This window comes from Seriola lalandi, unplaced genomic scaffold (assembly GCF_002814215.2).
Source record: "Seriola lalandi dorsalis isolate HSWRI2012SDOR001 ecotype SW California unplaced genomic scaffold, Sedor1 jcf7180002054885, whole genome shotgun sequence".
Classification (NCBI taxonomy): Eukaryota; Metazoa; Chordata; class Actinopteri; order Carangiformes; family Carangidae; genus Seriola; species Seriola lalandi.
In genome coordinates this window covers 6,659,915-6,684,766 of record NW_019525437.1, presented here as the reverse complement: position 1 = coordinate 6,684,766, position 24,852 = coordinate 6,659,915, and the positions used below count along the sequence as shown (strand labels likewise).

The following is a 24,852-nucleotide window of genomic DNA, read 5'->3' as shown; positions in this document are numbered from 1 at the left end:
ATCAACACCAACTGGAGCACCAACAAACACAACTGCTACCTTAATGTCAACTTTCTCCACTGCTGGCTTAATGACAGCTGCTGAGTCAACAACAACTACAGGACCAACTACCACAACTGCTAGATCAACACCAACTGGAGCACCAATAACCACAACTTCTGTCTCAATAACAACTGTTGGCTCAATGACAGATGCTGGCTCAATTACAACTGCTGGTTCAATGAGACCTACAGGACCAACAACCACAACTGTAGGCTCAACAATACATGCAGGACCATTTACCACGACTGCTGTCTCAACAACAACTGCAGGACCAACTACTACAACTGCTGGATCAACACCAACTGCAGGACCATCTGCTGCAACTGTTGGCTCAACGACAACTGCAGGACCATCTACGGATACTGCTGTCTCAGTGACAGCTGCTGGCCCAACGACAACTACAAGACCAGTTACCACAACTGCAGGTTCAACAACAACTGCTGGCTCAATGACAGCTGCTGGCTCAACGTCAACTGCTGACTCAACAACAACTGGTGTCTCAACGACAATTACAGGACCGACAATCCCAACTGCTGGCTCAACAATAACTTCTGGCTCAACAATAACTGCAGGACCAACTACCATGACTACTATCTCAACAACAACTGTAGCACCAACTACCACAACTGCTGGCTCAACGACAACTACAGGACAACCTACCAGAATTGCTGGCTCAACGACAACTACAGGACCAACTAATAGAACTGCTGGATCAACACCAACTGGAGCACCAACTACCACAACTTCTGTCTCAACGACAGCTGTTGGCTCAACAACTACACCACCAATCACGAGTGCTGCCTCAATGACAACAGCAGCGCCAACTACCACAACAGCTGGCTCAATGACAACTCCAGCACTAACTACCACAAATGCATCAACAACAACTGCAGAACCAACCACAATTGCTGTCCTAAAGACAACTGCAGGACCAACTACCACACGTCCTAGCTCAACAACAACTGCAGGACAAACTACCACTACTGGTAGCTTAATGGCAACTGTTGGCTCAACAACAACTACAGGCTCAACGAACAACTACAGGACCAACTACCATGACTGCTGTCCTAATGACAGCTGCTAGCTCAATGAGAACTGCTGACTCAACAACAACTACAGGACCGACGATCCCAACTACTGGCTCAATAACAACTTCTGGCTCAACAAAAACAACTGCTAGCTTAACGGCAACTGCTGGCTCAACAACAACTACAGCACCAACTACTGCAACTGTTGGCTCAAGAACGACTTTAGGACCATCTACGACAACTGCTGGCCCAACAACAATTGCGGGACCAACTACGACAACTGCTGGCTCAACAACAACTGCAGGACCATCTACCACAACTGTTGGCTCAACAACTGCTGGCTCAACGACAAATATAGCACCAACTACTGCAACTGTTGGTTCAACAACAGCTGGCTCAATGACAGCTGCTAGCTCAATGAGAACTGCTGACTCAACAACAACTACAGGACCAACGATCCCAACTACTGGCTCAACAACAACTTCTGGCTCAACAACGACTTCAGGACCAATTGCCACAACTGCTGACTCAATGACAATTACAGGACCAGTTACCACAACTTCAGGATCAACACCAGCTGGAGCACCAACAAACACAACTTCTGTCTCAATAACAACAACGACAACTACAGGACCAACTACCAGAACTGCTGGATCAACACCAACTGCAGGACCATCTGCTGCAACTGTTGGCTCAACGACAACTGCAGGACCATCTACGGATACAGCTGTCTCAGTGACAGCTGCTGGCCCAACGACAACTACAAGACCAGTTACCACAACTGCTGGCTCAACGTCAACTGCTGACTCAACAACAACTGGTGTCTCAACGACAATTACAGGACCGACAATCCCAACTGCTGGCTCAACAACAACTTCTGGCTCAACAATAAATGCAGGACCAACTACCATGACTACTATCTCAACAACAACTGTAGCACCAACTACCACAACTGCTGGCTCAACGACAACTACAGGACAACCTACCAGAATTGCTGGCTCAACGACAACTACAGGACCAACTAACAGAACTGCTGGATCAACACCAACTGGAGCACCAACTACCACAACTTCTGTCTCAACGACAGCTACTGGCTCAACAACTACACCACCAATCACAAGTGCCGCCTCAATGACAACAGCAGCGCCAACTACCACAACAGCTGGCTCAATGACACCTCCAGCACTAACTACCACAAATGCATCAACAACAACTGCAGAACAAACCACCATTGCTGTCCCAAAGACAACTGCAGGACTAACTACCACACGTCCTGGCTTAACAACAACTGCATCCTCACCTACCACAACTGCTGCAACAACCACAACAAAATTCACACAAACTACCACAATTGCTTTCCCAACCATGACATCTGTAATACCAATTTCTACAACTGCTGCCCCAACCATCACGACTTCAACCCCAACTACCACAACCCTTGGACAAGAAACAACAACTCCAGGTAAGTGAGTCTCTGATTTTTTTCAAAATTGAAAATTATAAATACATTATTCTAGCCATGAACTACAATGGTAGGGGTTCGAATGCAAATATTGAAAGTAAACATAAAGTATTTTTAATCCTTGCAGGCCATGCATCACTGGCACATCTACAAATAAAGCTATCCTCTGCTGGTGAGCTCAGCAATGGAACCATCATTAAGTTTGTTGAACAGGTATGTACAACAGAAAATAACTTTGTGTTGTGAATTTTTTTAAGCCAAGATTATTGTCAATGCATACCCACAATACAAAAGGGTGAGGCAAAGGGAATAAGATAGATCCTCTGATGTCTATTCTCTGTGTTTTCTCTCCATATAGTTCTTGAGAGACCAGCTCCCGAATGGCACAGTCCACACAGTCACTGTGAGAAACATTCAAAGGGTCAGAGTTGCCCCATAGAAGCTTCATGTGGAATGAAACAGTTAAAAGTAAATGTATAAATGAAGTAATTCAAGGTTATAAGGGGAAGTATAGTTTTAACACAATGTGAAGGGGCACATCAGTTCACCCCAACCATTCCCATCATATATGGAAAGAGATGTTTCTTTTGAGTTTTTCGACTGTTTGAGCACAACACATCAAATGTCATGGTGCTGCCATTATCTACAACAGCTATTTCCAGAAGTACCTGGACTGCCCTTCAGGTGTAAGAAAGTTTTTTTTAAGTAAACACAGAGACATGGATTTTAACCCTTCTTATATCGAATTAAATCTAAATTTTGCAGTACTACACTCTTTACTGTATTTCTCAGGAATGTGAATTGTGGAGTTCTACATTTGACTAAGTGTCGAATTGTTTGCACAGTACAATGGGAAGCCCAAACCAAGAAATCTGATCTGTCAAAGAGACGGTGTTTAAGAGGAGTCAGTAATTGCCATGCTTTGTAACCGGAGAAGTGGCTCCCACGTGGACAAGCCTAGTAACCAGGAAACTTTTAAACTATGTTCCTTGCTCACTACTCCCTTTCGTTATAAATAATTCTGGAAAAGCTTCACACAAAACGGCGGCAACAATAACCTTGGTGAGCACCTTAGGTCAAGTGTATGATTATTGTAACCCCGAATCTGGGAAGTGAAAGCTTTGTCAGAGTGTTACTGGCAGAATATACAGTTAATCTGTTTTGTCTTGTGACATTAAGAATTGCTCAATAAAGATTATATAAAAAGCACTGCTTGCTAGTTGGACAGTGTTGTGCTATAAAACAACACCTAAATACCTTATAAAAGGAGGAGACATTCTGTATGCAGATTAACCTTTCTTCTCAAAATCACTGATTGAAATATTTTTTTCAAATGATTATTTTTGTGCTAAAATCTTATTTATTCCTCTGACATGTATTAGACCTGTATTATTTAGAGTGACATTTTCCTTTTAGCCACATCATTTTCACTTTAGGCTATATGTCCATTTCTGCACTGTCATAGCCTAACCCTCAGACTTCCCGGTTTTGCTTGGACTTAACACTGGATTTGTGAGACAAAATTGGCATTTCTTTTACTTTATGTGGTGTTAAGATACATAAAGAGACATATCTGTTTAAAGTACTGATTTGTGGTGTTCTTCCTGTGTTCTTTAATAAATCTCCTATAAATCAATTTGAAAATACAAAAAAGAATGATAGAGAGAAAATTTTGCTTTTGAATGTGTATGAAGGCTCAATATATTAAATTGCAAATATCGGCGTGGGTGCAATGCAAGATGTGAAATTCAATATGTAATCAGACCACCCTTTTAAATATCAAAAAAGCAGTCTGAAAATATGTAAATGTTTGAGTTACATAACTGAAGAGTTGGTATCTACAGTTTGTTGGAATAGCTTTTAAAAGACAAAAACAAAACATGAATGACAAACTTATTTTGAAGAATTGAACTGTGAGGGACCTTCACTTCCCTGTCGCTGCATATATCAAATACAGTGTGTGAAAGAAATTCATCACATCTGATCCGACATCTACAGCAAACAAAAGTCCTAACCCTTGTTAAGGTCACAATCACAATTATCATTTCCTCCCACTCTTGCAAAAGAAATTATTGTCTCCATGACACAAAAGAAATTAGCATGTGCACAGTTGCTATTATACACGTGACTCTGAATGAATAAAGCTTTAAACAAACACTGGGTGAGGCTTTCATTCACCCCTGACTGCAGTGTGGCTTTCTTCTTCTGTCTTCTATTAATATACTTTAGAAACGTTCTCACAAAGTCATCTTCAGCAGGACATGAGATAACCAGGAAGGCTTCCAGTTGCTACACTTGTCATCACTTCTGTACAGCTGTCTTCTCCATCGCCCTCTCTCTGGAAACATGTAAAGCCCAGGGCCTCGTGCACGGCTCTGCTCAGTGGCGCCAACAGATCAACAGCCCCCACCACTGCCCTTGGCAGGATGTGCTCCTGAAAAAGTTAATTGAAAGTAAAGATTTTGAGATGTGTGTGTGATGTGTTTTGAGAGTGTCCTCACATAAGTGCTTCTAAAAAACCACAATTTTTAGTCATAAATTCCACTTCAATGTCGAGTAGCACATTATTACCATTTAAAAAAAAATCTGTACTCTTTACCTAATGTGGCATGCAACATTATGACAGTGACAAAGCTCTGATAAACCCCCTGTACACTACCTTCTCCATACCCAATAACAGATGGACACAGAAACTAGCTGGAGACTAGAGGAGTAATTAGGGGCTAGAGACACAGATGTTTTTCTCAGGAGTTAGTGGATACCAAAATCAGAGCTGAAAGGACTTTCATTCATCAGGTGACGCAAACATCTTAAAATGAATGCTAATATTGCTCCATGTCTGCTGTATATGTAAATAGCCAATACAGTATCAACTTTATAAGGTGATGTCAGTCTTGAGTTTACTGTGCTGTGTTGCCCCCAATATGATTTAATGTAGGTTTAAGTACAGTATTTAGTGAACATACTTTATCATAACAAAGTAGCCAGAGTGTCTCAAAGTTGAGATGTCTCACCTTCTTGTCACAGCTGAGATTTCTGTGTCACATCACTAAGTCTCATGCTGAATGTAAGTTTACAGGTGGTTTCCTACATCCTGTGCAGCGTCCTGTAGTCATTTGTCTGTTGACCTGTCTTGTCAAAAGGTTTGGTGGTTGTGGTTTTGTTGTGGTTTTATCGTCAGTGATAACTGTGTTGACTGTGTGTAGTTATCTTGACTTCTTGCTAACTATGCCACTTTTATACTGTCATGCTGTCGAGATGTGATTTCCTATATTGCAAGGGCATTATTAAAGTTTTTGTTTTTGCAAAAGAATGTAACTAAGTGTAACTGTAATGATGTGTACAGTGGTTTCGGATGAAAATTAAAATGAAAAAATGTTGTGAATCTTATAAGGGCCAAAACGCAACAGGAGCAACAGACTTTGGATTCCAATATTGTTGAAATGAAACAGAAACAGACAGATTCTTTTAATTTTTTTAATATATTTTAAAAACAATAACAACTAACCCTAACCCTAACAACAACAAAAAAAAAATACATGATTGTCTGAGGTCAAACAACCAAAAGGGTGCTGGTGTAGAAATGATAGAGCCAGGATGATGTTTTTAGTGTTGCCTGGTTGAATCATCCTCAGCAACGACTGTCCAGGGTCCGATGCAGCAGTTCATCAGCCAACAGTCAGCAAACATGTCATTCAGGAAGTCGTGACATATTTGTCTTGTATGTGTGCATATGTGTGTATGTGTGTGTGTGTCTCAGATGAGCAGGTGTCTCTGGCTACACGTCAGCAGGTGAGGCAGGAAGTACGCAGCCGTGCCATCGTCAGGTATAAGCTCCAGGAATTCTGCGGGGCTCGTTTCCATGGCGACCACCACCAGTGTCTCTGTTGACATGGAAACCAGCCACATTAAACCAGGCAGTAAAGCAGGTAAAGCAGATAGTTATGTTGTCAAGTGAGAGGGTCAGTACAGTCAAATCAACAACTCAGGGGAATATGATATACTGTCGGAGCCCATTGACTTATTTTAAATATTTGTTTAACATAATAATTGTTTTTGGATTATTTGTAAATTAAGTTGAAAATTAATTTCTATGGGTAAAATAAGAAAAGGAATTAAGAAAGAATTAATATTTATTATTATTATTGTAATGTATTGTTGATTAGGATCCTCCTCCTCGTCGCCCGTGATTACAGGGGGACCACAGCTGGCTTCTTTGTGTCTTTTTGCCTGTTGGATTGAGTGAGGCATGGGAGGAAATGATAGTTTTTCGACCGCTAAATACGTTAACAATAACAATAAAGACTCTAAACTATAAGTCAACCTAAGTTTCTTTTCCTTTTTATTTATTCATTTGTTTATATACCGAAAGTCAACCGGAGATCGTTTTTTGTTTATAGGAGTAAAAACCAAGTTTTTAGTTGAAGCCATCTCCGTGCGTGCTTATTTTGTTTTAGTGAGTCGTAGCCCTCCTCCTCACAGACTGTTCTTTTATTTTGAACTTTTTTGAATCATTTTTGACTTTGTTGGAATACAAGAGCAGCCATAACATATACCCTTCGACAAAACTTTCACTGTCCGTACTCTGGGAAAAGCCTCTACCTTTGAGAGCAGCCAGTAGAATGCTGTTGTTTGTGTCAGATCTCGCTCGATTACAAAGCTCTGGGAGCAGCTTCTGCCACCATAATGCCTGTAAAGATCAGACATGGACACAGTCAGACAGGATGATACTCTGAGAGAAACTGGGTATAAAGTCAAAAATAAATCAAAATACAGTCTCGATACAGAGTGTATGAGAGTGAGTGAGTTTAAAGAAAGACAGATTAGCCTGCAGCTGAGTAGAGACCGTGTTTTTGTCTTGTAGCTGGTGATTGGCGTAGGCTATGATGGCCTGAGGACATCTGTCCAGCAACTTCTCAATGCTGCTGCCGTACTGTCCCCTTCTGGTGTCGCAGAGGAGGTGCAGGCTGAAGCCCCATAAGGTTTCCTCTGACAGACGCTCCAGCAGAGGCAGGACTGAACCAACAGACAAGGAAGGACCACACAGGAGAGACTGAAGAGACAAAAAGATTTTTTAGTCAGTCATCGGACATCTGGATCTGAAGATATCGGAGAGCTCAGCTCCCAGTCCCTCAGAGACGTCCTGTCTGCTGAACTGCGTCGGTAAATCATTGATTTGTAAAACTGCTTCATTCTGTGCTTCTATTGGTTTAAATCCCCTGGACCATTTGTTATGGAGAGGAGGACACCTCTTCATATACTTCAGCTACCAGTAAAAACCTGATGAACGTTTGATTCAGAAGTTATCAGAGCAACAATCGAAACAAAGGTTAGGAGTATTCTCAGCTCCCAGCCCTTCCCTGACATCTCTGTCTGCCGTATAATGTCGGCAAAACACTGACTTTTAATGTGAAACTGCTTTATTCAGTGTTTTTAACGGTTATAATCATTGGGTCTGTTTTTTTGGGAGAGGAGGAGACCTCTGTGGATAATTCGGCCCCCGGTAAAAACCTCCTGAACGACTGACACTGAAGGAATCCAAACTGGGAGATGCTGACAGCAATGGTTTTGAAGACAACTCCCATGATCCCACGCTATTTCATGATGTCACTCAATGCCATCTTTTGTTATTGTTTTGAGAGACCCCTCAGAAGTTACAATCTTCAGTTTTCTTGGCTTGATAATTGTCAAATTTAAAGATAATAAGTACAAAAAATACAGATATCTAGTACTAAAAATGCTATGTGTAACCTAATTCTATACATTTTAAACTGCACAAGTCCCCAAAACAAATGGTAGCTCCCTCTACAGTAGGTGTGTCCAGGACCACATTTTGCCATGACGACACACACACACCCAGACTCAAAACAATAGCAGTCCTGCTGTTGCGGCTGGTAAAAATGCGGAGGACATGCTGTTACACTACACTTTAGCATTTAGCATTATGTTGTCACAGTGGTCACTGTTTACCAAAACAGCTCTCACTGCTAGTCAGCTCAATTAAGCACACTTTCTTTTTTTTTTTTATACATACGTGAACTGTTTATTAAGTACATGTATGCAGTTTTAGCTATATAGTTTTCATACAGTTAAGTGTAGCTGTATAGTTGTATTGTATATGTGTGTATCAGCCTAAAATGTGCCTAAAGGAGTGTTTGGGTGTTGTCCTGCATTTCCATCAAAATCTTATCATTTTAATGATTCATATAATTCCTTTAAGTCTTATTTAACTACTTCAACACCCAGAAACAGAAGCACCTGCTTTGTTCATAGACAAATTACCTGCAGTTTGTGTAACGACTCCTGGTGTTGGAAGCTGGTAGTGTGAGCTGGACTGAGAACAGTGAGCCACGGGTACAGAGCACCGTAATGGGAGCACGAGTTGATCTGAAACACAAATGAACTGATTTCAGAATCGTATACCATGCAAAAATAATACCTACAAAAAATCAGCTAGAGAAAAACAACCAATGTCAATACCTTCAATTTCAATACAGTTTGTTTTGGCTTTCACATGAGATCATGAAATATAGTATTTTATAAATGTGAGAGATGAGATGTACAAGTTGTTACAGCCAAAGAAAACACAGATAACCAAATATCTGACAAACAAAGATGACTGTACCAGATCGTCAGCGCTCTTCAGTGACCTGCGTCTTGAAGATGTGTGAGCGAGGCTGGGGTGTGCATCTGAGGTCGTGAACGTCAGTCGATCGATGTAGACAGAGGTCAGTCTGAACAGAAGCTCCTGGATGACAGCTTCGTGTGAGGAGGCCATCAGTGTCGCCTCCCAGAAATCCACCTGTAAGCAGTTCTCACAGCCCAGCTCCTAGACACACACATACACACACATACACTTATGTTTCCATTTCTATTCTTTCATGTACAATTAATTAAAATGGGCCAAAAACAGATCTTGCAAGCTATTCTTTTGCTGCTTAACTTTCCAAGTCAATGTGACGAATCAGTGGGCTGAAATTACTAATGACATACACACACCTTGAATATGTGATCAGCCTGTTCCAGTTGAACTTTGTTGTTCTCATGTAGAGCCACCATGCCAGCCACCAGCAGTCCCGGATGGGACTTTGTAAGCTGGTGACTCAACGCTGTGGGACGGATGTGTGTGTGCTGGCCTCCACATCCAGCATGAAGCAGCAGCCGCGGCTCCTGGATGAAACCGTACACCAGCAGCATCTGAACACACACACACACACACACACACACACACACACACACACACACACACACACACACACACACACGAAACAAGAAAACCAACTTTACCATCTTAAATGTCTCTTTACTGCTCTGGTTTCTTACTCTCATGTTCACAAATATTTACTTATTTTCTATGACTGTTTTATCTTTTAATGAAAAAGCACAAAATCAATAAAAATAGCAAATGTATAATAGTATCTAGATTGGGCTGTGTAATATCCACCACTGGGGTTCAGTAATCATCCCAATGTGATTTGATGCAAACTGCAAGGCATCAAAATCTCCTCACCAATTTGTATCATGCTCTTCGTCTAAACGGTGCCACGGCACCCACTTTGAGAAACCCTGGTCTAAAGTACTATATTCAATAATTATCTAATGGAAACATCAGTAACATTTTTACACAGAAAGCACCACTCTGGTGGGACATGAACACCTGTCAAACACCTTCCTTCTACTTGCATTTAAAAATTAAAACAGTTGACTTTTATATAATTTATTATATTGGCTCATTAAATGTCTCTAAGAAAGCTTAAATAATAAAAAGTAGTCATCAGTAGCTGAACTCATACTTTTGACAGGTAGAATAATGTACAGCCGTTGTAGCTAGAAGTCAGTGAATGTTAATGTGCTCTAATATCCTTGTTACTGAAAGACACCTATGTGCTGTTAAAGAAAGAAGAACAGATATCAGTTTCTTCTTCACTTGACAGTACCCATTAACAAACACACTCCACGTCCTCTGTCCCCACTAACCTCAGCATGTCTGTACAGTAACTGTGTGAACTGTGGCAGGTCGTCTAAACGCAGCATCATGTTTGCCATGGTGATTGTCAGTGGGACCGACACGCCAGATGTGTCCTCCAGATGTTGTAAAATTTGCAGAGTGCGGGCAGGACTGATGTTTATCATGGACGGGCTGGCACATACGCTGATGAGCTCTGAGGGATCTGATCGGCTGAAAATGTCTATGACCTCATCAGCTGATTCCTGTAGAGAGGGAATGAAGTTGTTTTTTGTTTTTTTTAGTTTCACTAATTGTTTCAGTTCACAGCTGTAAAACAAAGAAAACTACTGATGTACAAATAGTTATGTAATTCATATTTTTTTCTACTCTACGTTTGCTGATAATGATGAAATGATGCAGTTTATGTTGATTCCTACACTTCATACACCATTAATCAATTACTTTACCACATTTACTTTACTTTATATTCCAAGTTAAGACAAGACATTCTAAAGTTGTTAGCATCTATAGTTTATTCAGCCTCAGACTGACACAGCATAGCGCTTTTATTCATCCAGCATGTACCTGACTGAGGCTCTGCTCCATTTCCTCTAACAGATAATGTTTCAGGTAAAACAGGAAGCCAGGGCCATAGAAGTGAGGGCTGGTGGGATGTGGGCGGTTCCTGACCATGACCTCTGTGACTGACAGACCTGACATCCTGTAGTATGGTAAAGCCAGGTGGCAGTCCTTCTGGCTAGCCCTTATAGGAGGGAAGAGAAAAGAATTAGTGCTAAAAGCTGACACAAAATACATAAGGATTAATGAGAAGTGAAAGCAAATCTTAAAACGGCAATAAACATATATTAAGATTAATGTGAAGGAATGAAGAACTTTAAGGGATAAAATTATTAAAACTGAAATGTAGACTAAGAATGAAGCTCTAATTGCTGCCAATATGTTCATCAGTCTGTTCTTACATTGATGATTAAGAGAGGAAAACCAGGTAATTTAATTCTAGGGGTTTGATGGAAACTAAATTAATTTAAGTGTGTTTTGTAGTATAGGCATGCGTGTAGGTATGTTATGAGTCAGTTCTTTGTTTTATACAGATGTTTAAGAGTAAAAACAGTCCAACACTTTACTGTTAATTTAATTTAATTCCTGGTTTTCCTACTCAAATACAACCCAGTTGTGTTCCGTTTCATTAAAATGTTTCCAAAAGGAGACAATTTCATTCATTTCGATTTACACAGTTCAAAAAAATCTAATTAAGTTAATTTACCTGCTGAAACAGTCTCCTAGCTGTGCACAGTTCTGCCTGAGGGCCTCCTCCAGCTCCTGTCTGTCTGTCTGCGCAGCTGTCTGTCTCTCAGTCTGTCTGTCTGCGTCTCCCTGCAGAGACGCCGCGGCGTCGCCCTCACTCTTCTGTTGCTGCTCTGATGTTTGGAGTAAGGCGGCGCGGAGGAGGAGGTGAGCTTCACTGAGGAGGTGTCGAAGGCTTTGGGCCTGTGGGTTGGTCTCTGCGTAGTGCCGACTGTATTCAACCTGACACACAGAGACACACAGGTGATTGTACAGACTCATAAACACATACAAAGTCACACATTCAGACACAAACACTGACAGAGCTCAAAAATCTGTCTGAATCTAAAATAATAAAGTGATCACATCTGAGTTACCATCTCTTGGTAGAGGGTGAGGGGGGTGACGGTGTCGACCACATACAGGTTCCATCCATGTCCTGCTGCACTGGTTTCTTTGGGCGAGGATATTGTCCACTTCCTGGTCCTGAGGTCAGTGAACACAGAGAGGTAAACAGAAGTACAGTCAAACTGAGAAAGGAGCCAAATCAAATCCCACGGAGGAGATGTTTAGCCAATCTCAAAATGTGCAGACTGTTCAAAGTGGATTTTGGCACCACTGATGTCAACACAAAGAGGACAACGAGTAAAAATTTAAACATGAGTTAGGTGCAACATATCGCTGATTTGGCCCCAGTCTGGAGTCTAGAAACTGGGATTCAGCCTAAATATTTCCTATTTAAAGTTACTTTAAAGCTATAGGAAATTAATGGTCTTACTATCAACTCCCAGAAATGTCCCTGCTTTTCCTTTACCTTCATTTTTCCATTTTTTGTTCTTGTTGTAAAAAGAGTTTTGAATCTGTTTCTTTACTGGGCACTGATGATAAACTGAAGATGTACACAAACATGTTACACACATTAAAAGGCTTTCCATGAACTGAACTGACAAGTGATCCTTGTGACGTGTCAAGAACTTGTAGATGCCAAAGAACTACACCAGAGAGGAGGGTGTGATACTGTGATCATGGATACTACATCAACTGCATAATACTACTACATTTTACATGACCAAACAGTTAGTGAGCTGTTAGTGAACAGGTTAATGTGGATAATGTGATGGTCCCTGGACAATGAATAGTCTGTGTAGCGTGTGTGTTTGTGTTTTGGCAGCTTCTTAAATTCAGCATGTGGCCTCAAACATATGGTATTTTTTTTTTTATATAAACAAACATATGTTGCAATATAGCCCCCCCCACACACACACACACAGATCCGTTATGAGCGATAACCATCATGGAGATGATGGCTGCATTTAGTTGCCATCATTAAACTTGCTGTCAAGTGTGTCAGAGCAAGTTTACAATCAAATCATGGAACATGCAAAGGGGGAAGAGCGAAACCAGATCTGGACATTTTGGAGGTCATACATCACCTGTCAAAGACTTGCGCTTATATTTGGCAGTGTGGGTCCTTATGTCCCTAACTGCCTGGTGAAGGGTTCACGGATAACATCAAAGCCCTGCGCTAAAGTAGGTGCTGCTGTTTCCCTGCAATTTCTGGCAGTAGTCATACGTGGAGAAACCACTAATATTTGAATCCCAAAATGCAATTATAAATTTACACATCATTTATTTTAATTTTTATTAAGAACATAAAAAAAAACAAAACAAAACAAATATCGGTGTGTGTACATGGCTTGCAAGAGACCGGGAACCTGTCTCGTAAAGCTGGATTATTAAGTTAACTGACTGAAATATTTTTATTTCAGTCCACACAGGATTAGTTTGTGAGCAAAAAGTCACACACACTGAGGGCAGTTAGGGTGGTTATGGTTGGCTACGTTTAGGGACTAAAACAGGAAATGTTGTCACTTTTAGACCAAGCTGCAAAGTCACAAAGAAATCTGGATCAACATTAAACTCAAACAGAAAAAAACAATCAATGGCCGTTTTGTGGCTTTAGTATGTTGCAATATGGTTTCTTAGCTTCTGAAAAGGTAAAGTCTTAACTTTTATGGGTGTGTCAGCATTAATTTTTCTATTCAATGTAAAAAAAAATGCCAGCTAGCAGCTGTCATCAAAAAACAAGACGGACACTTTATTTAGTTTGTCATTCCTTATATGCTTCAGTTACGTCACACTGTCGGTCATGTGCAGAGAACCATTGCAAATCTACAGTTAACCTCCAGAACTAAGGTATGAAAGGGTGAAAACTTGAATTTCTTTTTTAATTTAATGAGTATTTTAGTATTTATGCTGAAAGGAAGCAGCTCACATGGCAAATACCTGATGGCTTTACATCCTCATTTTTTAAAAACAGAGTAGTACTTTATGCCTCCAAAAAAGAAAAAAAAGGGTTAGACTGACGGTCTTAAGTGAAGGCTAAAAGATAGAAAGAGAAATGTTGATCTTATATCCATTTTTCTTCAGAGGGGATTCGTCATACGGGGAAACTTTCCTCACTGATATTCCAGTTCAGGCTAATTACCACTGTTGGATCACAGCCAGCCATACTGGTTTCACTGGCAAATGCAAATGCTGCTTCACTGGAAGCTGAAAGAAAAATCTTTTTGTTCTGTGACATCAAAGGTGAAACCTAATCTAAGGATTCGGTTAATAATCGTCGCCTCACGTAGGTATTTTTAGGGTGTCCTGGCGTTGCTGCTTGGCCTGAATGTGACAACAGACACTGAGGGGGGCGGGGTTTGGGTTTGTCTTACAGGAAGGGGCGTGACAGAAAGCTCTCCAGAGCCGGCGTGGTTGCGGGATCGATTCCCACCGCCAGGAAAATACCAGTCAGCATGGTGTGTTCTTTCAACTCGCTAAAATACACAACACACACACACACACACAGTAAACAGGTTTTTATAAATGCACGTACGTCTGCACACACACATCACCAAGTGCTGACAAGTCCCTCTTTAAAATCTTCCGGTGCCTGCAAGGAGGTATCTGAAGATGAATCTGAAAGGTTTTTGACTGATACAATATCATAGTCATGTGTGTGTTGTCATGTAAAGTGCGTGCTAAAGTATGTGTGTGTGCGCACGTAACTTACAGGCCCCTGCGCTGTGTGCTGCGTTCTGTCTCCTCTGGTGTCTCTGTGTCGGCGGTGGACAGCAGGACAACATGGCGGCCGTAGACGCACACTGAGCGCAGACCGATGAACAGCTGCATCCTGAGCGCACACACCTCGAGGGTGCTGGGCGGACAGGCCTTCACACACAGACAAAAATGCACAAACACACATACAGAACATGATTATTTTAAGAACACGCATCATACAACAGTACTAGTGCTTTTGATCGCAGCAGGAATCAAGCTGTATCGACCAACTGTCTGCCCACAAGAGTGCAGAAGATCTTCATAACAAGCTGACGAGTCCACAGCCTTACATGTGATCACCCTCAGTGTTAGTAAACAATAGTCTACTTTTTACACTGAGCATCATCTGCCAGTTCCTGAGAAACATTTCTGACTTTTCCACTTTCTTCACCACCTATCTCCTAACTCTGCATGTCTGCTGTTTGGTGCTGGTGAAGTATCAGACTGAAAACAATGCATTTAAAAAAAAAAAAAAAAGTTTATGCTCACACCTTCATGGTGGTATCGATGTAGGGGTCTTCAATCCTGGCTGCCACTGCTGCACAGCGCACTGTGAAACACTGCAACGCACTCCTACCAGGCGCGCACAGATATCAAAATACACTTACTCATTTTCCGCATATAAATGTTCACACTGTGGTAATAAGGAATTTCCGTATCAAATCAGACCGAGGACGTACTTTGTTATGACGTGCAACAGGTGGTCTGTTAGCACCGCCTCCAGGACCTTCTCTGGATATTGATAGGCTGAGAGCAGCTCCACTCCGCCTCTCAGGCTGTACAGGTAGCCGGCGGTGGGGAGGGAGAAGAAGCAGAACACGCACGCCGGTCTGTCCGTGGACACTGACTGGCTACCTGGAGAGAGGCACACAGAGAAGTCATGCATGCTCGCACAAAACACATACATAATGATTCCTACACACACTCTTATCCAACGAGACAATCAAACCATCTGCATCTCCCTCTATCACACCAACAGGGGACAGTGTTCAATTAAATATAGAGGTGTACAACTGTGGAACACCAAAGATTTAAAAGAAAATCAAAGGAGGCATTAATAATTCTGTCTTGTCTAAATATGGTAAAACTTATCTATAGCAACTCAATGTAACCAGGGAGTCAGCACTGATAATGATCCATCTGCCCATGTCTCACATGTTGTACTTACTGGTGAAAAGCGGGTAGAGCTGCAGAGAGTGAAGTTGTGTCTCCTCCACACTGCAGCCCTGGAAGAACTCTGGAGTAAAGCGCCTGCAGGAGGGAAATGAAACAGGTTAAATATACTCATCCCATACCTCGACCGGCAGAAGATCTAAAGGTTAAACTCAAAAATACACAGACACACCTGAAAAGAACATATGACAGGGTGTATTGTCCTTTGTCCTCCAGCCCGGTCTTTTCAATGCTGACAGGGATGTCACAGTCTTTAGCTCGATCACCGAGCAACTCCTGGTGCTTCGGAATGAGCAGAAAGTCAGTCTGGTCTTCGAGATGATCTGCTGCACAAACAAATACACACACACAAATTACAAATGATTGTCTCAAGTGGCCCTTTTCTACATCCTATAGACTAAAAATAAGTATAAAAAAACAGGCATTAAAGAGGGAAGCAAACACTGATGAAGTTGTGTTATTACCACTTTTACTTGTATCCGATGATTCGTCCAGGGTTTTAGATTCAGAGGGTGTTTCCAGTTTCAGCACTAGCACCTCCAGCTCTGCCTGCACTGCTACATATCCTACACACAGCGCCACCTTGAGGGGAGGTGTTAAAGTAACACAGACTGAAACAAACTGTCTGTTTTAGTAGTTGGAACATGACTTAAAAATAGCAAAACAAAAGCAAATGCGAGTCTTCTGTTTGTGAAATGATCAAGAATTATTTACGATGCCAATGATTTGTTCCAGGCAGATGTCACACTTACAATTTATGAGAGTGCTTGTAAGTAAGTGCTAAGTATGTGTGTGTGTGTGTGTGTGTGTGTGTGTGTGTGTGCGTGTGTGTGTGTGTATTCACTGTTATGTTTGTGTAGCAGATAAAAAAACTGAACTATGACATAACACCACAAAAAATAAGAATACTGAAGCATAAATTGAAAAGAGTAAAAGTACCTGTTTAGGTGTAATTTTTGGAACGTGCACGATGACCGAGCGTTCAAAATCCAGAGCGGGAAAAAACTGAATTGAACTTGAGGTCTGACCTACGAGCAGAAAACAAGGAGAGGTTGGATCAGTCTCAGTCCGAGGAGGAAACTGTAGAAGAGTTGGCTAATTGTGCATCTTTCTCCATTGGGGATTTATTTTTCATTTCTTCTTTTGGGGTGGTAGAAAAAACTCTATTCTGGTTTGTAAGGACTACATACAAGATCTAGAACAAAATGACTCTTGAATGAATCACAGTTACATATGTCTTAAGTTACCTTGACTGTGACTGGAGGGCTGCTGAGCGTTCGGCCAGGGGCTCTGAAGGTTCTGTTGACTCTGACTCTGCTGTTTTTTTTCCAGAAAAAGAAAAAAATTGCTAATAAAACACTGATTGTATCAAAAAGTCCACTTATGTTGATTAGAGTAGATAAAATACAGTGACAAAAACATGCTTAAATTATGAAAAAAAAACAAAAAAAAATGATATTTTAATAGTTTTTGAGGCCTGAAAGATATTAGTAGAAAATATTGGCACTTTAATGTCTTGGAAAACTTCACATCAAAAACTGTGAATCTGTAATGGTGACCTCAACCTGTAACAGAAGTCAAAGAAGTAAATATGCCGTTTCATTATGTCTTTAAATGAAGATAATTTACAATGACACCCACAGAGGAGTTGAACTCCTACATGAGCAGCCGGATTCGTACCAGGTTCTGCTGGTTCTGTCTCCTCAACGTGAACAGAACCAGAGTGTTCTCACAGCCGACCAGCAGGTCTCCTGTTACAGAGCAACACGCCATGGCAACGGGGCGCTCTGACAGAGGGATCTCTATGATCTCCATCTGCACTCCGCCCCGCACAGATGCCCCACGCAGCAGGTGGCCCAACAAACGCACACCAACACGGGCTTTCTCCTCAGCCTGAGTGGAGAGACAGGAAATAAACACATAAATACACGAGGAATAAAGATGACAGAGGAGGTGGGATTATACTGCAGGAGATATACAGATGGAAAATTAACTAGAAAGCTTCCATCTACAGATGGAGGCAAACAGATCTATATTCTCTTGATAGGGAGAAGTTTTTTCCTTCATCATCTCAGGGTAATTCTTAGTTTGCTCGTGTACTTTAACATTAACATAGGCAAGAGCTGCCTGTACACCCCTTAATGGTTGGAAATAAATTATATTGAAAATGGTGGAATGAATGGAATTAAACTGCTTTTAAAAGGGTTTGAAATCCATCTCAACTCATCTTTCTCTGTGCCTATTGCCACACACATCAGTGCACCAAGACCAAGCCAAACCAGGTTTAATGTTAAAGCCACAACAGAGTGTCTGTGATTCCACGCTTTTTCCCTCAGAGAGAAACAGTTTTTTAGTTTAGTTAAAAGTACAATGGTGTGTGCTTCTGTTTCACAGCACTGTGATATAAAGTATTTGTGAGAAAGCTCAGCTGGTCAATGTTTACCTGGTATCGCCAGTTGGTGTAGGCTCGCAGGTAGGTGGCGCTGTTCTTCTCCTCAATGGTCACCAGGTAGTCTCCTGGATGTGAGGGAGGAGAGAGGAGGCAGCAAAGCAAAAGCCAGGATGTTAAAATGTTTTCCCTCACACTCACACTGAAATCACTGCTGCCGTCGGCTGCATCGCTTGAATATAAAACATGGGAAACAAAGAAGCTGCTACGGGAGAATGGGGATACTTGTGACAAAGGCAGAGGAGGAACTGTGGTTACCTATCTTGCTGTGCTGGATGCTCCTCACAGTGCCCATGGTGGCAAAGCGGCAGATGAGAGGGCAGCCCTCCTGCTCCACACTGTACGCTTCCACCTTGGTTCAGTACAACACAGTCAGTGACCTGCAGAAGCTTTTCATTTCAAAATGGTCCCTTCTATAAGATTTAAGATGATCAACGCTGCCATTCATGAATATTCCCACAATGTGCAGACATTTACTCTGATATACATGTTAGGGCTTACCACCTCTTTTCTAATTATTAACTACTAGATATGCATTTATTGGTTTGAGGTACTATATCATTATTTCTACACCGCTGAAGGTACAGGTGTGTCTCTCTGTGTTAATGAAAAAACTTCCCATGTCTGTGACTTAGTGGAGACTTCTAAATTATAGTGGAAATACACAGCTTTGGAAAAACCCAAATTTGAAGTTATTCAATATCAACACATTGTCATTGATTTTGGACTCAAAGTATAGATATTACACTGAAAACATCTGCATCAGTCATTTCCTAATATGCCTCTTGCTTCTGTTTAGTCTGTGTATCCATTTGGAGGTAGGTATAGCATCTAGTAAGACAACAATAATACAGTGTAATTACTGGAATAACGTGCATGCAGACAACTGGAAACAAGTTATTTTCTGATAAATTACAGAAAGAAAACAGATATTGGCAAAAGTATATGCATAGTTTAAGGTCACCTTGCATCCTCCAGTAGCAACCACGAACAGAGCTCCACCTCCACAACAGACCAGTCCAGGCTCCTGCTCCACCTGAGCCACAGAGAGGGACAGTAGATAAGACTACTGCAAAATTATACACACATAAAAAATCTACAACAACAAAAAAAAAACACAGGTATGAGTGGATTCAGTATTAATGAGTTTCCACTGACCTGCACTATCTGCTGTGAGGCGAATGGATGGCAGTTGTACACGTGCACCATGTTTGGTCTGTTTCTTGGAGAGCTCAGCCAATTCAGTAGACGGTGGAAATGTTTATTAGCCTCTGAATGCGGCTTTCTCTTCCTTTGATGGTGCTAGGATACGGAGAAATCCATGAACTCCTCCTCTGTTCTATGTGTCCTTCGTGGAGGCTTCATCCATGCCTGCAAAAAAATAAAAAAAGTTTTGAAGGCATTTTAGTTTAGTCCGGTGCAATCTACCATATCAACAATAGACTCTTATTAGAGTTGGACATTTTATAGATCTCTCATTATGGTACGAGAAAAGAAATGATTTAGGATTAAGGATATTATCATGTGAAAATTTCATATTCAAGCACATGTGCGATTTTCAGATATTTCACATTTGGAACTTCAGACATTCCAATTGAAAATATCCATCTAACATCTAATATCACATGCAAACCACTATAAATTCCTAAAATGTAATGTTGCTTATCACATGTGAAACAGCATTTCACATAAGGAATTCACAGACAGGAATGTGTCATTTATAGACATTTACAAGAATTTCACATGCCCAGTGCAGTGGGCAATGATGGAGTTTAGTTTGGGGTATTTAAAGTTTAAAATGAATCAACACATCTTTCTAGAAACAATGGCTATACTTTTGATAATCCACAAAGTTTAAAACATTTCTGTTTATTTGGCATTAAGTAGTTCAAATAAAAAACATAAAACTAGAACTGGCTGCATTTTTACTGTTGTTTTTATTCATCTTCATGGTTGCTTTATATATGACTGAGTTTTGGGAACTAAATCATCATTCAAAACTTTCTTGTGTACAGCTCAGTCTCCTCTGAAAGCGCCTATCCTCACATTGTCGACATCTAAATTTACCCAATTTTATCTTTACCTGACAAAAGTTCTGACAGTTTAAAAACCAATCTAACAAGGTGAAAGTGTCAAAATAAGATGTTAGGGAGCCAACAGAGCAAAACATTAGCAAGAAATGGTAAAAACGAGACCAACAACTAACTTTAAGGTTGAGTTAAGCTTCCTCTGTATCTCTTGCCGTCCATCAGGAGCTGAAACAGGGTGAGTTTCTCTAATCGATATCACATGTCGCAGTCTTGTGAGCAGCAGCAGCAGCAGCAGCCCCGAGTGTTTCAATTCAACTCAGATTAGCATAGTTGATCGTCGGTTTATTCACATTCTTATTATTGATGAAGCGTCACAGTTTTTACACAAAATGAAGGATCGATTATTAGTGAATTACCTTCTTTACTGTCGGCTTCTCCTCCCTTCCTACTTCTGTATTATCCTCTGCGTTTTATTGATTTCACGTTGCAACACAGGAAGTAAACCACCACAACAACAGAGCGCCCGCCTCCCGTTAATTTTCATTGGCTCCCGTACCTGCTCCTATCGCGTCTCACGTTCCCATTGGCTGTCGAGCTGTTATGAACTAAAGGGCGGATCTACCTCTGTTATGATTTTCATTTTCCTGTCTTTTTAGGCATTTGTTTCACCATATTATGTTGTGGTTTTGTAATTACTCAGGTGGAGCACTGTCTTCAGTTCTGAAATAGTTTTTATTTAGACTAAAACCTCAAGATAAAAATCCATTTAATCCAGTAATCTGGATTGATTTTTTTAAATTCCAAAATTACAGATGCAGGGTAGGTTCAGGCTGCTTAAGAATAGTTTACTGTCTGGGTTTTGGTTGATAATCACTATTCTTGTGTTGACTTTTCGATATTTTAATTGATACATCGATACTTTAATGGAATATACATTCTGGTACTAAAACTAAGTCAGTGCCCCGTGTGTTGTGTGTGGAGAAGCCCGATTTGAGGATTCGCTCTGATTTCTAGTTATAGGACAGAGTGATAAATGTTTCCAAATACAGACTTAACTGTCCTTCGTCACAGGAATAACATATGTTACATTTAAAAGTTTCATTTAGTCTCAATTGCTTTCAAATGAATAAACTGTATATTTTTGAATGTTGTGTAATTATTTCTTAGTAACTTGAACTTTATGCACAGCTGCTGTTGGTCTCCTACCTTCACTTACTGCTGCAGTTTATGAATTTTGAACATTCTTTCATTCACAGCCGGTTTGCTGCTTTACTCTCTGTGCATCCATGAGAATGTGAGTACTCATGTTGTGTAAATATGTCATTTAATAACAGAGCAGTCATGTAATCCATTTATATCCCGTATCTAAGGGAAAGGTTGGCATGGGGAAAATAGCAGGAAATGAATAAAAGCCATGCTAGATTCTGATGGCAGAATGTTGGACTCCTCTAAGGCCACCAGTTGGCCTGCACTTCAGCCAGATCTCTCAGCCCAGACCTGGCCCAGTCTTTTCCAGAATAATTTCACCAGCATAAGAAAAGTAAACTGGAGAACAAACAAACGCAGAAACTTTTCATACCTGTGACAATATCGGAAGTCAGGTGAACAGGAAACAGGGCGTGCAGGGAGGAAACAGAGCGGAGCACAGAGGGTAAGTCCAACAGCGTTGGAGGCTTTGAATTTACTTTCTCAGCAAAGTGGTTCAAGAAAATGTTAATTTCTAGATGCTTCGTGTGAACAGGGCGACATCTACTGGCCAGAGTGTAAAATGGGAAAACGCAATGTTTGAATATCACCATGATTTTATTCTATATCCTAAGCTTAGGCCTACATTTACTGTAAAGTAATTACTGTAAAAACAATCTATGAAAAGCTGCCCAGGCCAAAACTGAGTACTTCACTTGCACTTGCATATATACTGGCACTAAGCACTTGCACATACATGCATACTATCATGCATATACATATATACAGTTATACATGTACATTTATACATGCATATACTATATATACACATGCATGCATTAATGTGAGAATATTTGCATGAGTATGAGGGTATATGAGTGTGATAATGTGTGCTTGAGAATGTTTGTATCCAGAAGGCACCACTACCACTAGGAGGCACAACAACCACCAATAAACATAGAAGTAAAGACAGGTGGAGGCAAAAAGCATTATGATGGTCACCCATACTGTGTGGGAACTTTGGGCAGCAGGTTTTCTGCTCTGGAAAATCATTTTATTTAATACAATTAAAATGATGTGATTTCATAGGGATGCCAAAATCCAACTCAGGCCAGGACCGAACATTTTGGTCCCCCACAACCAGCAAGAAATAGTTCATCATGAGTATGACTCCGCCCCAATAGGATCAAATTAGGGTCAAAATTATTTTGAACTTAATGTAAAGTGATGTTCACTAATAAGTCCAATGTTTGCAGTTGTAAATCAATCTTTGTAAACCTGTAAAATAAATCTGCATGAGAAATTCAAGTTTTGCTTGTGTAGAAGAGATGTGCATGTGAATCATAGTTTTGATTCACAAATGATAAGTCTTAAGGTTAAACAAAGTCATAAAAAATAGGAAATGGTTTTGTCAACATCTGTTTACTGATACAGAGCAGAAAGCTGTGTAAAACTCTGCACTGAAAAGTTTACACACAGTGTAGCAACATTAACAGGGTCAAAATTTGTACTGAATGAATGTTGCATGATGAGTTTCACAGTTTTCCGCTCTGTATCTCTACACAGACATCCACAGAGACATCTTCTTTCCCTGTGTCTTCAGTTATCCTCACCACTGATCACTGGATCAGTTTTGATTCACACAGCCTCTTTTTTAACAAATACAAATCTCTCTGCTACAGGCACATGTATTTTAAATTGAATTTTGAATTTCTCAAGCTCAAAAGCTGCTATTCTCTACAAGTACTAGAATGTGTTGCGGACCAAATTTTTATCTCAGTGCGTGAAGGCGCTCTCTCTCTCTCTCTCTCTCTCTCTCTCTCTCTCTCTCTCTCTCTCTCTCTCTCTCTCTCTCTCTCCCTCCCTCTCCCGGTGCTGACAGGTACTTCAGTGTTGTCGCTTCCTGCAGACCTCAGCTGAGGTGCCGACAGCAGCTCAAGTTGATATGTCATTCGCCGACTGAAACTTTGCAGTACCTTCTACACCGTGCCATGACGAGGGCACTACAATCAGCGCTGTAGTCGGTGTCTCCCACATCAACTCTGCATTACATCCTCAGCAAGTGTGCAGATTGCATGCAGCAGTCCCCTGCAGTGCCTGTGTGTATCGGTCGCTCTGCAACTCACTCAAGGTAAGACTTGTTCGTTATTTAAATGATGGACGCGGTTTAATTTATTAAGTGCTACAAAGCTACAAAATAGTTAGAGAAGAATTTTTTTAACCTCACTGCCAGTCGCTATCTTCACCTGACAGGATGCACGTTTTGCAGAGTGAGTTTCATTTGCAACTTGAACAAGAAAAAAAAATCAAGGCATTTGAGGAGAGACTGACTTCTTGACTTCTTGAACGTATGTTTTTTGTGGTATTTTTCCCAAGATTTACTTCAAGCACTTTCAAATGTATGTTCTTTTAGACCTCTGTGTCTGCCTGACAATTAATGTTTCAGCATGGCATTGCATAAAATAGTTTTATACTGTACAGTGAAACCGTTGCATTGCACCGTGCAGGGATTCAGAGAAGATAGAAATGAGCCAAAGGTACTCCTCTTTGCTGGGGGACCCCCTATGTCCTGCTGGACCTTCTCCATAGCTCTTCCATAAAAACAGCTGCTTATGTGCAGGAGCCAGGCAGCTCCCCTTAGGAATGCCCTTACCTCAGAGCTGAGTCATGCAAATTATACCTCCCTTCTCTTTCTGTCATCTACTGTGTTTAAGCTGCTATCTTATAAAAATTAGTTAATTTCAAGCATAGATTTCTGAAATCATTTTATTCATAGAATCTACTTTCTCAACTGATGTTACGAATTGTCTTAAGTAACTTTTTTAACAACAGGACCAGAGGAACAGCAGGTACTGTTAGTTGCAATATTTCATTACAATGCAATGAGTAGTTTCACACCACCAATTCCACACAAGTGATGACTAGTTTCAAATGTTTTGAGCATATCTACAGTGATGTTTTATAAGGCACCAAATGGTGATGCAGAAACATGTTGGCTCAAAACTCCTGGAAATAGTTTGGCGATTCAGCCAGAGATTTATTTCAGAATGAAATAAATATTTATGATGACAAAAAATATGCTAATTAATGTCAGTCTGTGTTCTTTAAACAAAAAATTACAGGAG

General features: G+C 40.7%; 2 protein-coding genes across 7 annotated transcripts in view; one reads left to right on the top strand and one right to left on the bottom strand.

Annotated features, from left to right (window-relative positions):
• LOC111671669 (uncharacterized) overlaps positions 1 to 2,897 on the top strand; it is a 4,151-nt gene extending 1,254 nt beyond the window's left edge. Inside the window, exons 2-6 of the mRNA XM_087180003.1 lie at positions 18 to 1,045; positions 1,223 to 1,449; positions 1,615 to 1,864; positions 2,099 to 2,532; positions 2,891 to 2,897. Of these exons, the coding sequence (XP_087036129.1) occupies positions 18 to 1,045; positions 1,223 to 1,449; positions 1,615 to 1,864; positions 2,099 to 2,532; positions 2,891 to 2,897 (1,946 nt within the window). The remainder of the gene's footprint in view (positions 1 to 17; positions 1,046 to 1,222; positions 1,450 to 1,614; positions 1,865 to 2,098; positions 2,533 to 2,890) is intronic.
• Positions 2,898 to 5,995: 3,098 nt separating this feature from the next.
• Positions 5,996 to 21,061, bottom strand: hps3 (HPS3 biogenesis of lysosomal organelles complex 2 subunit 1). Of its 6 annotated transcripts, none has more exons than XM_023428820.2 (25): positions 20,959 to 21,061; positions 19,671 to 19,883; positions 19,477 to 19,548; positions 18,771 to 18,864; positions 18,507 to 18,580; positions 17,744 to 17,956; positions 17,311 to 17,380; positions 17,003 to 17,091; positions 16,528 to 16,645; positions 16,236 to 16,389; positions 16,059 to 16,141; positions 15,571 to 15,745; positions 15,382 to 15,463; positions 14,844 to 15,001; positions 14,506 to 14,607; positions 12,163 to 12,271; positions 11,766 to 12,028; positions 11,066 to 11,243; positions 10,510 to 10,743; positions 9,532 to 9,729; positions 9,158 to 9,361; positions 8,815 to 8,919; positions 7,379 to 7,585; positions 7,135 to 7,222; positions 5,996 to 6,416 (listed from the first exon to the last, which is right to left on the bottom strand). In XM_023428820.2, exons 2-25 carry the CDS (start codon positions 19,719 to 19,721, stop codon positions 6,289 to 6,291), a joined length of 3,249 nt encoding a protein of 1,082 aa, XP_023284588.1. In that variant the 5' UTR covers positions 19,722 to 19,883; positions 20,959 to 21,061; the 3' UTR covers positions 5,996 to 6,288. The 6 variants fall into 6 exon arrangements, with proteins under 6 accessions (XP_023284588.1, XP_023284591.1, XP_023284590.1 ...); XM_023428823.2 differs by having other exon boundaries at positions 16,236 to 16,386; XM_023428822.2 differs by having other exon boundaries at positions 17,311 to 17,377.
• Positions 21,062 to 24,852: the final 3,791 nt, after the last annotated feature.

Coding starts and splice junctions, on each gene's coding strand:
- hps3 (XM_023428820.2), bottom strand. CDS start 19,721: ATGGTGCACGTGTACAACTGCCATCCATTCGCCTCACAGCAGATAGTG. Junction 17,092..17,310: donor GCCCTCCAGTCACAGTCAAG/GTAACTTAAGAC, acceptor TTCTGCTCGTAG/GTCAGACCTCAAGTTCAATT. Junction 15,464..15,570: donor CTGTTGCACGTCATAACAAA/GTACGTCCTCGG, acceptor CGCGCCTGGTAG/GAGTGCGTTGCAGTGTTTCA.